Genomic DNA, 17,867 nt, shown 5'->3' on the forward strand with positions numbered 1-17,867 from the left:
CAGCATGTCATTCTCAATGGAGAGAAGTCTTCCGAAGTAAGAGTGATTTCAGGTGTGCCGCAGGGGAGCGTCATAGGACCGTTGCTGTTCACAAGATACATAAATGACCTGGTGGATGACATCGGAAATTCACTGAGGCTTTTTGCAGATGATGCTCTGGTGTATCGAGAGGATTCAACAATGAAACATTGTACTGAAATGCAGGGGGATCTGCAGCGAATTGACGCATGGTGCAGGGAATAGCAATTGAATCTCAATGTAGACAAGTGTAATGTGCTGCGAATACATAGAAAGATAGATCCCTTATCATTTAGCTACAAAATAGCAGGTCAGCAACTGGAAGCAGTTAATTCCATAAATTATCTGGGAGTACGCATTAGGAGTGATTTAAAATGGAATGATCATATAAAGTTGATTGTCGGTAAAGCAGATGCCAGACTGAGATTCATTGGAAGAATCGTAAGCAAATGCAATCCGACAACAAAGGAAGTAGGTTACAGTACGCTTGTTCGTCCACTGCTTGAATACTGCTCAACAGTGTGGGATCCGTACCAGATAGGGTTGATAGAAGAGAGAGAGAAGATCCAACGGAGAGCAGCGCGATTTGTTACAGGATCATTTAGTAATCGCGATAGCGTTACGAAGATGATAGATAAACTCCAGTGGAAGATCTGCAAGAGAGACGCTCAGTAGCTCGGTACGGGCTTTTGTTAAAGTTTCGAGAACATACCTTCACCGAAGAGTCAAGCAGTATATTGCTCCCTCCTACGTATATCTCGCGAAGAGACCATGAGGATAAAATCAGAGAGATTAGAGTCCACACAGAAGCATACCGACAATCCTTCTTTCCGCGAACAATACGAGACTGGAATAGAAGGGTGAGCCGGTAGAGGTACTCAGGGTACCCTCCGCCACACACCGTCAGGTGGCTTGCGGAGTATGGATGTAGATGTAGAGTAGATGTAGATTAGCAACGTCTCACTGCGGCACAGGTTAGCTGCCAAATGTGGCCTACCTCTGTCTCTGCAGCTCGAAGCGTCGAAGTGCAAAGTAACGGGTGATCAAAAATTCAGTATAAATTTGAAAACTAAATAAATCACGGAATAATGTAGATAGAGAGGTACCGATTGACACATATACATATTGACGTGGGGTTTTATTAGAACCAAAAAAATACAAAAGTGCAAAAAATGTCCGACAGATGGCGCTTCATCTGATCAGAATAGCAATAATAGCAATAATTAATAGCAATAATTAAATTTGAAAACTGAATAAATCACAGAATAATGTAGATAGAGCGGTACAGATTGACACATATACATATTGACGTGGGGTTTTATTAGAACCAAAAAAATACAAAAGTGCAAAAAATGTCCGACAGATGGCGCTTCATCTGATCAGAATAGCAATAATTAGCATAACAAAGTAAGACAAAGCAAATTTGATGTTCTTTACAGGAAATGCTTAATATGTCGACCGTAAGTCCTCAACAATAGCCGTAGTCGAAGAATAATTTTGTGAACAGCACTGTAAAGCATGTCCGTAATTATGGTGAGGCATTGGCATCGGATGTTGTCTTTCAGCATCCCCAGAGATGTCGGTCGATCACGATACACTTGCGACTTCAGGTAACCCCAAAGCCAATAATCGCACGGACTGAAGTCTGGGGACCTCGGAGGCCAAGCATGACGAAAGTGGCGGCTGAGCACACGATCATCACCAAACGACGCGCGCAAGAGATCTTTCACGCGTCTGGCAATATGGGGTGGAGCTCCATCCTGCATAAACATCGTACGTTCCAGCAGGTGTTTATCATCCTGGCTGGGGATGATGCGATTCTGTAACATATCGGCGTACCTCTCACCCGTCGCGGTAGCAGTTACAAAACCAGAATCACGCATTTCCTCGAAGAAAAAAGGCCCGATAACGGTAGATGCGGTAAATCCAACCCATACCGTGACTTTCTCGTCGTGCAATGGAGTTTCCACGACAGTTCTAAGATTTTCGGTAACCCAAATTCTGCAGTTGTGGGCGTTGACAGACCCTCGGAGCGTGAAACGAGCTTCGTCGGTCCACAACACGTTACTCAACCAATCGTCATCTTCCGCCATCTTTTGAAACGCCCACACCGCAAATGCCCTCCGCTTCACTAAATCGCCAGGTAACAGTTCATAATGCCGATGGATTTTGTACAGATAGCATCGGAGGGTACGCCTAAGTGCCAACCAAACAGTAGTTTATCCATGTTGCGACTGCTGGCACATCTGATTCTCTCTCTCATTGCAGCTCCTTTTACAAACGGTTGTGATGCGCAGTCACTGACGTTTTGTTGTCCAGGGCCATCTGTCGGGCATTTTGCGAATTTTTTTTGGTTCTAATAAAACACATGTCATACCAAGCATGGGTGTCAATTTTTACCTCTCTATCTACATTATTCCGTGGTTTATTAAGTTTTCAAATTTATAGTGACTTTTTGACCACCCGGTAGTTGCGGGTACCTGAACAGATTGTATGTATAAGGGATTTCGCAAATCACAACAGGCATACATTTTAAGGGAAACTCTATGCTTTTCTTCGTTTACTTGTCGATAGTTGTAAATATGTTTGTTCTAAAAACTAAATTTAATTAAAAACAATAAGTAGTCAAATAACATTAAATTTACTAAAACTTCATGCAAATACACATGGTTTTCTTAATTACATTACCTCTAAAATGTCATATAAATTAATAACTATGACCAGTTATGAAAAATATTAGATTAGAAATTAAGTTTGAGCTGGAGTCGAACCGCCGCCTGTTACAAGCTCATCTTAGGTAGCTCGAACGCTAACCAGTTGACCACCATGAACGCTAATGTCGGGCACCTACGAACAGAAACATCAGGTCCATAATTGACTCGTAAAACTTCTCTTGCGGTTTTCTCAGAATTTCCAGGGTAGACTAACTTACTACTTGTACATTATGTTGTTTTAATGTCCTAAAAAAGGTTTACAAAGTTTGAAGTACTTCTGTGATCCCAACATCGTGACCTCCCCTTAGACACGTGCTAATATTTTAGCCTATGACGTCGGCGAACCCTACTGCAGGATGGTTGCACGTGTCTACTTCGTTCGGCCGCTCCTTAGCCTGACTTGCGATTGCACGAGAGCGTCTCTCAGCATGCATGTACGCCACGTCTCTGCCACTTATCGCTTGTCGCTGGCACACTGTTCTTAAAGACTGCAAGTTCAGATTCTTCGGGACATGGTTTCTGCATGATGCGATTTGTTAGGGGACTCAGTTGATGAGTACACGCTCAGCTCTGCAGCTAGCTTCCTTCTCTCAATGTTCGTGCACTGCCTAGTCAAATTAAGATGAACACCGCCTACGTTTGACGTCAATGTCCGTTAACCACTCACAGACGGCAAGTGGCAATACTAGCAGCGGAGGGTATACAGGGCGTAAATTTTAAGTTGACAAACCAGAATAACTCGAAAAATAAGCTTCACACGAAAAAATGTGTAGAACCCAAAGTTAGTTGTTTTCGAGAGGGACATCTGCTGGTGCTAAAATTAGCCCGCCACCCCAGCCCTCCGGGAGTGGGGCGGGAGGAAACTTTAAAATTTCAAATGGGAACCCTAATTTTTGTTGCAGAATCAGATTCTACATTAAAAAAAAAACTACGTACATTTTCTCTTCAACATTTGTTTCGATTCTTGGTAGCTGGCGCTGTAATTCAAGAAAATCCATGTTCTCATTTTTGCGTGGAAATTGGTTACGGATAAATAAAAAATACTTATTTACGTCGTAAATTCTGATTCGCTAAAGCTAAGACTCTCCCTCTCTCCCCATAGGGTGGGGTCTGAGGGAGAGGAATTAGAGTTTTACAAATGTTGACCTGAGGGAGAGGAAATAGAATTTTACAAATGTTGACCCAAATATTTGGGCCAACATTTGTACAGCTCTAATTCCTCTTTCTCTCAGACCCCACCCTAGTAAGAGAGAGGTAGAGTTTTAATGAATCAAAATTTACGAAGTAAATAAGTATTTTTTATTTATCCGTAACCATTTTCCCCGCAAAAATGAGAACATGGATTTTCTTGAATTACAGCGCCAACTACCAAGAATCAAAACAAATGTTTAAGACAAAATGTACGTAGTTCTTTTAATGTAGAATCTGATTCTGCAATAAAAAAAGGGGATTCCCATTTGAAATTTTAAAGTTGTCTCCCGCCCCACCCCCAAGGGATGGGGTGGCGGACTAATTTTAGCACCAGCAGAGGTCCCCCTCGAAAACAACCAACTTTGGGTTCTACACATTTTTTCGTGTGAAGCTTATTTTTCGAGTTATTCTGGTTCGTCAACTTAAAACTGACAGCCTGTGTAAAGCGTGTCGGGGGACGCAAAAGTGCAGTCGTTGTCGTAAAGGGGAAACCGAGCGATTTATCTGAGGTCCTGAAGCACATAATCATTGGCTTTCGGGGAAAGGGTGAAAGCATTTTTGAAACGGCTAAGTTTGAGGAGTGTTCGCGTGCCTCCGTGGTTAAGGTACACCGTGAAAGGATAAAATGGAGCTATCCAAAATCAGCGTCGAGGCAACTGTTGTGCATCATAGGTCATAGATGAGAGGGGTTAACGAAGGCTGCGGAGATGTGCAACTATTGAGCAACTGACCGCCCAGATGAACCAAGGGGATATCAGCAGTGTCTCCTCAACGGCCGTTCAGCGAACGTTGCTGTGTATGGGCCTCCGCAGGACGCACCTGCTTCATACACCTGTGTTGTCTCCTGTTCATTGGAGATAAAGGCTGGAATTTACACGCCAGTGCCGCAACTGGACGTGCACTGAGTGGCGACAGGTGGCCCATTCAGATGAATCACATTTTATACCCCATCGGACAGGTGGCTTTAGCTTACATGTGACAGGGGCCATCTCGCTTAGGTGTGGTTAGTATAAATATAGGCCCTCTTAAAACACGGCAGAATTCCATGGGGATATCAAATGCGGGTTCTCTGTTCGACATGTCGCCTGTCCCCAACATTGAGAAGAGACCCACCAAATGGGACGCAAAGCAGCAATCACTAGTCTCATCACTATTTATTTATTTATTTACCGTGTGGCAATACATATACAAAGATTACAAAACTACTACATGTCAACATTTTAGCACGGCTCTCCACAAATCTTCAAGGCAAATATCTAAAGCCAAGAAGCAGAGGCAGCAAGATAATCTCAAATATATGCTGGCTAAAATGAGTTTGTCACAAGATACGGACTCAAGCGTTTCTTCTCAGGACCATCGAGCTGTAAACTTTGGAAGCCTCATCAGTCAACACCATACAAAGATCAGTTAACCAAAACGCTTGAGAAAAGCGCTGTCAAGAAGACGACGATGAGTTTTTCTGAGGCTGGAAACTGCCTAGTGGGCAGGCCTGGCGGAAATACGACATACCTTCAGAAAAAGAAAATTCGACCCACGAAACGATCCAATTCTTCAGCAGACTCCTGCGATCATCCTCTTGTTGACAGCGATAACGACCTCGTCATCAACGCTGCGGGTACACCAAACTTAAGGCGTGCAACCTGCACATTCGGTGATGAAAATTCTGTCAAGACATTTACGGAAAAGTTGATGATCAAACACTTCTCATGGAAAACTCTGCAGGGCCATGGTCGTTGCCCTGCAGTGTGCGGTCGAGACTTATCATAAAGAAGGAAACGCATGACAAGTACGTTATGTAGGGTTGCATTAAATCAGGCGAAACCACTCATCGGGCACCTATACTTGGTGGGAGAAATATTGTTTTACGCGTCTCACTGTGTACTCAGGCCTCAAAAGAGCGACGTAACGTGATCGACAGCTTTAGTAGACCCACTGCCCAACACAACTGTGTAAAACCTCATCGAATTTTCACTGTTGTTTCCATTTCGCGATCTATCGAACCTTTACTTTTCGAACAGCCGTCGTATGAAGAATTTACTGAACTCTTTTCTACTGAGATCCTTGAAACATCATTCTTAGGCCAGCTGAGTTCTTTCCTGTTGAACGAAATAACTTATTTTTTGGACTACTATGGTCTGTTATACCGAGTATAAGCATAGACGCTTAATTCAGTATTAGTGTTGGAAAAGACAGTGTGTGTGTGTGTGTGTGTGTGTGTGTGTGTGTGTGTGTGTGTGTGTCTGCAGTTGCGAGCGAGAATGAATGAGTGAGTGTGTGAGAGAGACAGCCGAGCATGGTTGGTATCGTGATGGGAGGCAGGGCGCGTTTGTGTGTCAGGTGCACGCAGCAGAAGATGAACTTCCGCGAGAAGGAGAAACAGGTGCTGGACCAGATCCTGGGGCCAGGACGCTACGACGCGCGCATCCGGCCGTCGGGGATCAACGGCACAGGTGGGTGTGCTTGCAGAGCAGCCGGCCTAGCCGCAGGCGCAAAGACATAACACATAACTAAAAGCACACACAAATATGAAATTAACGTTCATACTGCATACTGAGGCTCAACACGTCAGTAAGCATGCTTCACTATGCTCACGCTCTTCCATTTCTGTGGGGGTAGCGGTAGACAGCAGCTATCCTTGCAATCAGAAGTCAGGGGTAGAACAAGCCGTTAACATCAAGACAAAATTGACTTCCCTAATGCAAAGTAATGAAGGCGAGAGATACCTAAATTGGTATGCATGTAATGACAACGGGGACGCGCACATTTACATTGTGTCTCAAAAACCTGAATTCAAATTGGTCGCATGAGTTGACGGCTGAAACAAATGCGTGAGAGTATTAGTACCTTAAATGAAAAATTACTATGCTTTCGATGTAACGAACAGCCATTATTTTCCGTGAATATATAGAATCTGTTAAAATCGTCATTTGTTTTACATTTCTGTTTTGAAGGCCACCCCTTCTACTAATTAACGTGCCACCATTTATTTGTAACACTCCTCTTCATTTCCTTCCCTGCAGTATCTTAAATTGTGATTACGGAATAATTGCGAGTAATACTTCCACGTAATACTTCCAGCACGGATCCTCTGAATTCTGTCAACCGACCTAATTCCATGCGGAATTTTTCCTTGACTGAAGCTGTTGTGTGAAATAACTTGACTGCCAGCGATACTTCGAATAAGATCATTTTTGGCCTAGGAAGTTACATCTTGCATCTGCTGTAAACTCTTACTTCTTTTTCAAATACTATTGTTTCACACATTTTCTGTCCTATAACGATAATGTTTATTTCTTCTGTAAACATGTTACACGTCATTGAATTCGCTTTCGGCTTATCTGTTGCATAGTTCCCTATCCACCATCCGGATTCAGGTTGTTTGTGGTTTGCACAAATCATTCAGTATAAATACAGAAAACGTTCCTTTGCAAAGGACATGGCCGATTTCTTTCCTCACCGTTCCTCAATCTGAGTTGAGTCTTTTATGTTCTCGTCGTCGACGGGATGTTAAAGTATAATCTTACTTCCTTCTTTCTTATATGCTCACCACTCTGGAGACATCAACTTTACGTTATTGCTGAGAATATGGTAAAATTCTCTGAACATCCTTTGAGTCATGAATTAAGGATTGAAAATGGAAGTAAGATTCCTGCGCCCGTTCTATTCCCTTGAGCTTCACGCCAACTGCCGTCTTTTCGGGTGCCGTACGGAGGGGCATGGAGCCAGCACACAACTCTCGCAGCCGTTGACGGCTTTCTTGGTTACAAAGCCGTTACTTTTCACTCAAGTAACTTCTCAGTTGGCATCAAGAGACCAGGAATCGGACCCGGATCCTCGGCATAGAAATCAGACGCACTGACCACTCAGCTACGGAGGTGGACTTCTTCCAGTTTAAGGATGTTGTTGTGGTCTTCAGTCCTGAGACTGGTTTGATGCAGCTCTCCATGCAACTCTATCCTGTGCAAGCTTCTTCATCTCCCAGTACCTACTGCAACCTACATCCTTCGGAATCTTCTTAGTGTAGTCATCTCTTGGTCTCCCTCTACGATTTTTACCCTCCACGCTGCCCTCCAATACTAAATTGGTGATACCTTGATGCCTCAGAACATGTCCTACCAACCGATCCCTTCTTCTGGTCAAGTTGTGCCACAAACTTCTCTTCTCTCCAATCCGATTCAATACTTCCTCATTAGTTATGTGATCTGCCCATCTAATCTTCAGTATTTTTCTATAGCACCACATTTCGAAAGCTTCTATTCTCTTCTTGTCCGAACTATTTATCGTCCATGTTTCACTTCCATACATGGCTACACTCCATACAAATACTTTCAGAAAAGACTTCCTGACACTTAAATCTATACTCGATGTTAACAAATTTCTCTTCTTCAGAAACGCTTTCCTTGCCATTGCCAGTCTACATTTTATATCCTCTCTACTTCGACCATCATCAGTTATTTTGCTCCCCAAATAGCAAAACTCCTTTACTACTTTAAGTGTCTCACTTCCTAATCTAATTCCCTCAGCATCATCCGACTTAATTCGACTACATTCCATTATCCTCGTTTTGCTTTTGTTGATGGTCATCTTATATTCTCCTTTCAAGACACTGTCCATTCCGTTCAACTGCTCTTCCAAGTCCTTTGCTGTCTCTGACAGAATTACGATGTCATCGGCGAACCTCAAAGTTTTTATTTCTTCACCATGGACTTTAATACCTGCTCCGAATTTTTCTTTTGTTTCCTTCACTGCTAGCTCAATGTACAGATTGAATAACATCGGGGATAGACTACAACCCTGTCTCACTCACTTCCCAACCACTGCTTCCCTTTCATGTCTCTCGACTCTTATAACTGCCATCTGGTTTAAGGATAAGAAAAATTATTCTGTTCCGCTCAGTATATTGTCATAGGTCGAAGTAATACTTTGTCTCTTAAGGGTTGTTAGCACAGATTTCATTAAAATGGAGTCAAAAATATTTTGAAGTGTACGGATCCCAAACAAAACAGTGATTCACATTCATTGGTTCTTTCTGTTTTTCGTTGACCACTTGCAAGTGGTTCATTATGCGGTAGTGACTTCCTCTGCCTTATTAAAATCCAGTAGTGTTTTTCCACGAAGTTGATGAAAAGTTAAACGAATATCTTGTCCGTTACGGAGAGTATCTGTACGTTAGCTGCTTCTTTATGTCATGTCTATTTCATTTCTCGTGATGCTGAATAATAATATATCGTTCTTCTTCTTAACTGTACTAACGTATGGCCACTATCATTCCTGGTATCACATGCCTCCATTGAAAAATAGTTCCTGAGTATTTGTCTTACTTTCGAATTTAAATCTCCCATTATCATCTTTTAGTGTCATTTACAATATTTTATCAATTACTCACAGGAAAGTCGTCTTACTCATCGGAATACCTTACGCTGTTGCGTAGACCTAAAAATGATTTCAATGTAGAATCTTTGCAGTTTCAGAACAGGATTCTGAACTTCCTTCACTATCTGAAATATTACTTTCAATTTTAGCGCTTATAATAAACCAAACGTGTGAATTCCCTTCCTATTCCGATCCTCTGTAGTTAAAGCTATGCTCCGATTTCTTGCTATTCAGACTTTCTTTCTACGCCGCACAGTTGATACACCGAATTGATCCCATGTAATCTTATTTAACTCCTCTTCCAACTCTAGTAACCTTTCTTGATCTTTCTCCCTAAATGAGTTTTAGTCAAACGTCGAGTATACAAGGTGCTGCGACTAAATACTTCTAAATACTTGGACGTGCTCCTCCGTCTCAAATTAATGAATTTTCTGACTCCACTACTCCAAGTATTATGTCAATTAGGCTGAAATACGTGACAGTAAGGCCCCTGGCAAAACTACACGTGGTACGCCAGCCTTCCACGGACTGCAGACACGTAAAAAGTGCTGAACCTCGGCAGAGGTGTCCTCTTAATAGGCTCAGCCTCGTTCAGAATGCTTCCGAATCTCCTGACCAATCGTCAGCAATGAGTGTCTGTAGTCACTCTTGTCAAATGGCAGGAAAGTCGGTCTTTGTGTTAACCATAATACATTTAGCCATAAACCTCAACATAAGCGTACTAATATAGCGATCTTTCTTGGCTACTTCTGCACGTTAAGAGAGTATAGTTAAGCATGCTTTTAGTTTTATGAGCTGAGTATTTGACACATATTAAATGAATACCTAGGTTTATTATGTCCTGTTCAAATACTTTGTCTTCTGCAGACATTTTCTAAACGGGAACGCATACTGTATTGCAATGACGATATTTTATCTGTTCGCCAGGCGGCAGTTTTTGCGTCAGTTATTTCCCTTATCAGTAATGATGTCATCGAAGACATAATTTAATGACTGACACTACAAAGTGCTTCCATTAGTCACAACTTTAACCTTTTCATAGATGATTCAAAAATGCTTACGTCGTAGCCACCAGCTTTTAATTATGTGCTCCTAAAATGCTCTGTTATCTGACAAAACATAATTAAAAAGCCACCAGAACAGCTGTAGCACACTTCATTATCTACAACCTCTTCAGTTCGAAAATGATTAACAGAGAAGTCTAGAACGATTTACACTTGTTCACTTTCCACTTGTTATTCTTATTTGTAAGGTAATTTTTACTGAAATGTGTTGCACACCGAAGGCAACATGTTTCTAGCTATGAACACCTACCTATAATTCTTGGAGTAACAGATAAAGTATGAGTTACATGTCCATTAATCATAAAAGCACAGAGAATGAAAAGTGATTTAGTTTTTTACTGTTCCCTGTTCACTTTATTGGGGACGTTCCTCACCAGCTAACTTTCTTTCCTAAAGAGCATTCTGGTATAAACTAGTTTACATAATGTTAGTTAATCGTGTCAATCATTATTTTTCAATCGCTCATAAAGTGTGCAGCTGACTGTAGTAGATTGGAACTGTCGTGTGTTGCATAACTGTAACGATTAGTATATATTTCTTTCCTGTGCACTAATTGTGTGTGATAACTTAGTTGTCTTTTGTAGGAAACGGGGATCGTTTTCCGCAGCACTGGCATGATGAAGCAGTCACCGACACCTTAGCTGATACAGTAATTAGTTCTAAGCAATGCGTTGCAGGACAACCACCTCTCTTCGAGCGACCTGTTCCTTTCCGTCGCTGCTCAATAAGCGCCGAGACTTAAGACAAAGAAGGAAATAACTGGGGCGCTATTCGTAAGCGAAGAATGCGTTCCTGGAGCAGGCTGTTTATCGATTCGCTTGAGCAAAACAACTTCCACGTTAGCGGGGGAGCGGAATAGACGAATTACACCGATGCGATGATAAATGAAGGAAATGGAGCGGATATCAATACATCTAAAAGAGGCAGACTGGAAATAGCGTATTACTGACTAACTGCCGTTGAAATGGAATGGAAATGACGTCCCAGCTGTGTTACAGTCCCACCGGTAAAGAGCTCCCATACACTGAATGGGATCCTCGACTGCTTATTTTTCTTCTTTCAGTGTTCGGTATAAAGAAACTTTTTTATGATTGACGAATCTTAATTTTTTTCTCAGAATGACCATTGTAGTATTTGGTCGCACTTATAAACTGATTATTTCATGGCAGATACTGACTGAGAAAATATTTTAACATTTAACATAAAGTACCATTCCGGAAACTTATCACAAGGTTATGCAAAAAAATCTGAAAATTTTCATTCTCCAAATTAGTAAATCATTATTCGCTTATAATTTGTAATTTATCGGTGAAGCTCTGGTAATTTCGTTTAGGGCAAACAAAACTGATGTAAAGGTAATTACACTGCAGTTAGTCGTTGCAGGTACATTACCAATACATACCTATTTGTATGTAGAACTTAATCTCTTTTGTCGACGCATTTTGCAGACAGGAACTGACGGATGGCGCGCTAGTGACTAGGGAAAACATAACCATGAAGACAGTTCACTGTGAAATTCATCAGCTCGCTTCACCTTCCAGGAAACCTTGTTACCGTTTCTGGTACAGTCTTGTGATCATATGGAAACAGACCACATCAAAGAGTCACAGACCAGACATCTGCATGGCAGGATACATTTACTACCCACTGTGGAACGCTTGTGGTCACACAAACCTTCAGACAGACTCGCAGTTGATTTTTATAGCTTAATTGGCGATCGCAAAAAGGTAAATAAAAGACTATCGATCGCAGTGAGCTCCCTGGAACAGATAAATGTGGGGAATGCTGAATTTTATTGCTGCGTAATTGTATGAGAGTAAACATTATTCCATTCCATTGTGGCAGAGTGCTACAGCAACCAGTTTCGAATTGTATCATAACGAAAACAGTATTGGTTCCGAAATTATTTAATGTCATTAACTAACACTAACTAATTTCGCAACAAAAGACTGTTTTTGTTTTAAAATGTACGAGAGTAGTTTGATAAGCTTGGTACTTGTTCTTGAAATTAATGAATCAGTTAAAAGACAATTTTGTCTAATAATAGTGTCCATCGATAGCTATACACTCAGCAGGCCTAGTTTTCAATGTTTTATTCTACCAGAAAACTAGGTTTGGTCGTTCAGTAAGGTACTCCGTTACTGGAAGCGGTCAATACACCGTCAGATAAAAATAGGTTCTCATTAAGGAATGTTTTCTAATTTTGTAAAGGAAAAAATATTTTTGGGGTTAATGGAAATGGATAGTGTTAGCAGGGAGACGTTTCGAAGCTGAGAGGCTGTACTTTCACTATAATGAGTTGTGTTTTATGGCTTTTTGCCTTTGTCGAGGATATGCTTTAAGACTATACACATAAAATCCAAAACAAACTACAGCCACAAAATTTCTGTCGAAGGATCGTGTTCGCAATTTTCGATCTGATCTCACCAGCCTTCATCTGTAATTTTGATAGCAGATTAAACATTGCGATATGTTGAAGATTCTTTCACAATCACGAGTATTCGCAAAAGTGCTGGAGAATATGCTAAACAATTTTCAAGTGCTTCACTGAAATGTTCGTGGTTTTTATTCTTGGTACCTACCATTACCCAGTTTCTCCTACAGCGTGTACAGTAATCCATCAGTTAAAATACCTGAATCATTACGTATATAGCACACCTACGCGATTTTGTATCGGCATACCATGAAATTTTAAAGAGGTTTCTCAACTGTCTATCCGAAACACACACTCCCTTCTACATTCTGTACGAGCATGCACAATTTGATTGAACATAGGCCGAGCGGTTCTAGGCGCTTCAGTCTGGAACCGCGCGACCGCTACGGTCGCAGTTTCGAATCCTGCCTCGGGCATGGATGTGTGTGATGTCCTTAGGTTAGTTAGGTTTAAGTAGTTCTAAGTTGTAGGGGACTGACGACCTCAGATGTTAAGTCCGATAGTGCTCAGAGCCATTTGAACCATTTTTTGATTGAACATAAATATACACTTTTAATGTCCTTTGCAGTTCATTTGATACTGATATAAACTGGTTTCATGTGTGTTGCACTTAAATTGTTTAAATTAAAATTCTCAGACAGCATGAAATCCGTTTTTCCACCCTGTTCAAAATGTTCAAATGTGTGTGAAATCTTATGGGACTTAACTGCTAAGGTCATCAGTCCCTAAGCTGACACACCACTTAACCTAAATTATCTTAAGGACAAACACACACACCCATTCTCGAGGGAGGACTCGAACCTCCACCGGGACCAGCCGCACAGTCCATGACTGCAGCGCCTGAGACCGCTCGGCTAATCACGCGCGGCTTTTCCGCCTTGTACACCACACGTTTATCAGGTGGGAGAAAACAAAGGATAGTTATTTCGATCTTCAGTATAAGATTTTGAAGCATCAGACTCATACCACTTTAGAAAATTTGCCACTCTTTCATAGAAATTAACGTGACTTACCAAACTGTCCTCGTACCGTTTGTTACATTTTTAGGCACATTTAAAATGGTAAATGGGATGAAATAGAGCGTACAATGGAATATACAGCCTTGTGTTTTCCACCAAAGATCCTATGGCATTGAGTGCTTTCACGCTCAGGAGGATCACACACCTCTAAAATATTCACGGTTCGTGTCATGGTTTTGATTCTACCTGTACCTCTAGGCCCTTCTAAACTGGCTGATTGAATTAGTTGTGAGGCCCACTATAGTGTTCAAATCAATGTCGATGGCTGTGACTGCTCTGCGTATTAAAAGATATGCAGACGTTTCGTGTGGCAGAGCTGCAACCGAAGAGCGGTTGTTGTCCTGCAGCGTTCTGAAGCGCCGTGCGTATGTGCGTACTGTACTGTGTTTGTGCTTGTGAGCGCGTCTGGGAGTGTGTTCGTGCGTGTGCCAGCGTAGAGGAGGCGCCACCTCGTCTCAAGTCACGACGGGAAGAGGCAAAGCTTTACGGGACAAGACTGCATGTCGTCAGCACACGCCTGCAGCTCTCAGCCGTCGTCATCCTCCCAACAATTAACGGCGTAGTTGACACTGTGGAGTCAAGCACACCAGCTCCTTCTCAAAACGCAAATTGTTTTGCCAGTCCTTGCGTGATAACTGTGTCTTCAGTAGCCTATGGTACTGTTAATTCAGTCACACGTTACTTCACCGCCTTTTAAACTATTTCACTGTGTTTCCTGTTGGGACAGAGTAAAGCAAAAACTTACGAGGAATTCGGTTAAGTATTCCTCATTTACAGTAAGTTTACATATAGTTAGGATAATGAAACTCACGCTTCGATGCACTGAGAACAGGTGTTATAGTAGGCAGTGTGATTACAGAATGGTTGTGAGTGATTATTCTAGTTTACTGATCAGCAGCCATATAAACTTACAAGGATAACGTACGAGTTTCCCCTCGCCCATCTGATTCATATTGACAGGCAGTGTAGGGTACGTCTAGAACGGCACCATACGTAAATATCACGATGGAACTCTCAATCTTTTTCCAGAAAATCGGCTTTGATCATTTTATGCGTGCTTACAAGCTTCGTATGGTCGCCATTATTCAAGCATTCCGCAGCCAAGCGAGTGAGAGCTTATTACCATGCTCTCGATGTCTGTGGGTCGAATCTCGCTTCCGGTACTCTTTTATTATTTCATTCACACGTAATTCTAATAACAAATATGCGTGGAACACCTCGAAATTGTATGATGAAACAGCATAGCTTACGAACCTAATCCAAATTTGTTTTGCCGTAGGCACATTGAAAAAAATCATGCACATGCAAAGATTCAGTATTCATTACATGTGCGTACTGTACTGTGTTTGTGCTTGTGAGCTGATCCTATGATTCATTACACATGCAATATGTTGCAATAATCACTGTTTCTCATGTTCCTATGATCAGTATCATGTTCCTATGATTCGTAAAGTGCTCCAAAGGTTACACATTATACTTCCTACAAATGTAGATAAAATAAAATATATTTGAATGACTGTACTGATTTGATTGAAATTTTTTGTGTAAATAATAATTCCAATCCCAAAGAAAGCAGGTGCTGACAGATGTGAAAATTACCGAACTATCAGCTTAATAAGTCACAGCTGCAAAATATTAACGCGAATTCTTTACAGACGAATGGAAAAACTGGTAGATGCGGACCTCGGGGAGGATCAGTTTGGATTCCGTAGAAATGTTGGAACACGTGAGGCAATACTGACCTTACGACTTATTTTAGAAGAAATATTAAGAAAAGGCAAACCTACGTTTCTAGTATTTGTAGACTTAGAGAAAGCCTTTGACAATGTTGACTGGAATACTCTCTTTCAAATTCTGAAGGTGGCAGGGGTAAAATACAGGGAGCGAAAGGCTATTTACAATTTGTACAGAAACCAGATGGCACTCATAAGAGTCGAGGGGCATGAAAGGGAAGCAGTGGTTGGGAAAGGAGTGAGACAGGGTTGTAGCCTCTCCCCGATGTTATTCAATCAGTATATTGAGCAAGCAGTAAAGGAAACAAAAGAAAAATTCGGAATAGGTATTAAAATTCATGGAGAAGAAATAAAAACTTTGAGGTTCACCGATGACATTGTAATTCTGTCAGAGACGGCAAAGGACTTGGAAGAGCAGTTGAACGGAATGGGCAGTGTCTTGAAAGGAGGATATAAGATGAACATCAACAAAAGCAAAACGAGGATAATGGAATGTAGTCTAATTAAATCAGGTGATGCTGAGGGAATTAGATTAGGAAATGAGATACTTAAAGTGGTAAAGGAGTTTTGCTATTTAGGAAGTAAAATAACTGATGATGGTCGAAGTAGAGAGGATATAAAATGTAGACTGGCAATGGCAAGGAAAGCGTTTCTGAAAAAGAGAAATTTGTTAACATCGAATGTAGATTTATGTATCAGGATGTCGTTTCTGAAATATTTGTTTGGAGTTTAGCCATGTATGGAAGTGAAAAACATGGACGATAACTAGTTCGGACAAGAAGAGAATAGAAGCTATCGAAATGTGGTGCTACAGAAAATGCTGAAGATTATATGGGTAGATCACATAACTAATGAGGAGGTATTGAATGGAATTGGGGAGAAGAGGAGTTTGTGGCACAACTTGACTAGAAGAAGGGATCGGTTGGTAGGACATGTTCTGAGGCATCAAGGGATCACCAATTTAGTACTGGAGGGCAGGGTGGAGGGTAAAAATCGTAGAGGGAGACCAAGAGATGAATACACTAAGCAGATTCAGAAGGATGTAGGCTGCAGTAGGTACTGGGAGATGAAGAAGCTTTCACAGGATAGAATAGCATGGAGAGCTGCATCAAACCAGTCTCAGGACTGAAGACCACAACAACAACACACAACATTTTTTCCCAGTCTCATTACGAAATTTGTTTTCCTTTTTTCAGGCTAAAGATTGCGGAAATAATAATGAAACATTCACTGCTAAACAGCTTGTATACTCATAGTAATTACGCGCAAAAAAAAAAGAAATAAGTGCGACCAGGGATCACACGCTCCTGGAGCTAACCGCTTAACACGCTCAGCTGCGGACTTCTTAAGTACTATATAAAATATATAACTACCTGTAAAACGTTCAAATTCGATTTTCTCAAAAAGTATTGAGAGTCACGTATGTTGAAGTTCCAGCCGTGCCCTACACATCCTGTCAATATGGATCAAATCGGCGAGGGGGAGTTCGTACGGTCCTCTTGTTAACAAGAAATGCTGCGTAATAAATCTTAGGCTTACGAGAAGTACGCGGATATTTGAAATTTCTTGTTTGCTTATACAAGGCGGCGTACTTGAATAAAACTATGGACCTTGGGTTGTGTCTGAAAAATTCATCACGACGTTAATTAATCAAATGAGGATGAACTGGCTGGCCTGGAACTAAAGTGGTGTAACGTACAAAGGTCAATGCAGAGGAGCTTAAGTATCATCTACTAAGCAAAATATATATGAATTTTAAACGGTAGTTAACAAAACCGAGGCTCTTGCAAACAAAGAAGTCACGTAGTTTACGAATCTTGAAACTGATCATTTGTGTCACTGAATTATCTCAAAGATTCTACATCGGTCACAGTAGTCTACGCCATTCAGTAATAATTTTATATTCTACGAAATTTAATAAGGTGAACATCAAGAAATTTTATGATGTTTTTTTTTTAACTTTTTTATTATGTATTTTTACTGCTTACACCACACAGATGATGTAAGACTTAGTAGGATCGCTTTTCTTAAAGAACGTTGTTGTGCGTAGAGTTATTCATTTCATATGTCATTCTATTAATCGTATTATGTTTCCCAGAGATTTTCTTGATGAAAGAACTACATTTCGGCACAATAAACGGTAGTAACATGGTACAAGTAATATCAGGTAATGAATGCGTGACGATATGTGTGAGAGGTGTTTGAAGGAACAGAGACAGGCACATTGCAAGGACTGACTCTCCCCTTTAGACTGAACACTCACTGAGCACTGTGCATGTTAGAACGGTTGCCGGCTTCACAGAAGAGAGCAGGCACAGTGG

The 17,867-nt window shown here is 41.2% G+C and overlaps 1 protein-coding gene across 8 annotated transcripts in view; it reads left to right on the forward strand.

The window, feature by feature from the left end:
* The window catches only part of LOC126269255 (glutamate-gated chloride channel), a 659,915-nt gene that overhangs the window by 512,370 nt on the left and 129,678 nt on the right, over positions 1-17,867 (forward strand). For all 8 annotated transcript variants that reach the window (XM_049973978.1, XM_049973982.1, XM_049973980.1 and 5 more), the window contains exon 6: positions 6,261-6,373. In XM_049973978.1, coding sequence (XP_049829935.1) covers positions 6,261-6,373 — 113 coding nt within the window. The remainder of the gene's footprint in view (positions 1-6,260; positions 6,374-17,867) is intronic.

The sequence above is a fragment of the Schistocerca gregaria genome, chromosome 1, assembly GCF_023897955.1.
Source record: "Schistocerca gregaria isolate iqSchGreg1 chromosome 1, iqSchGreg1.2, whole genome shotgun sequence".
Classification (NCBI taxonomy): domain Eukaryota; kingdom Metazoa; phylum Arthropoda; class Insecta; order Orthoptera; family Acrididae; genus Schistocerca; species Schistocerca gregaria.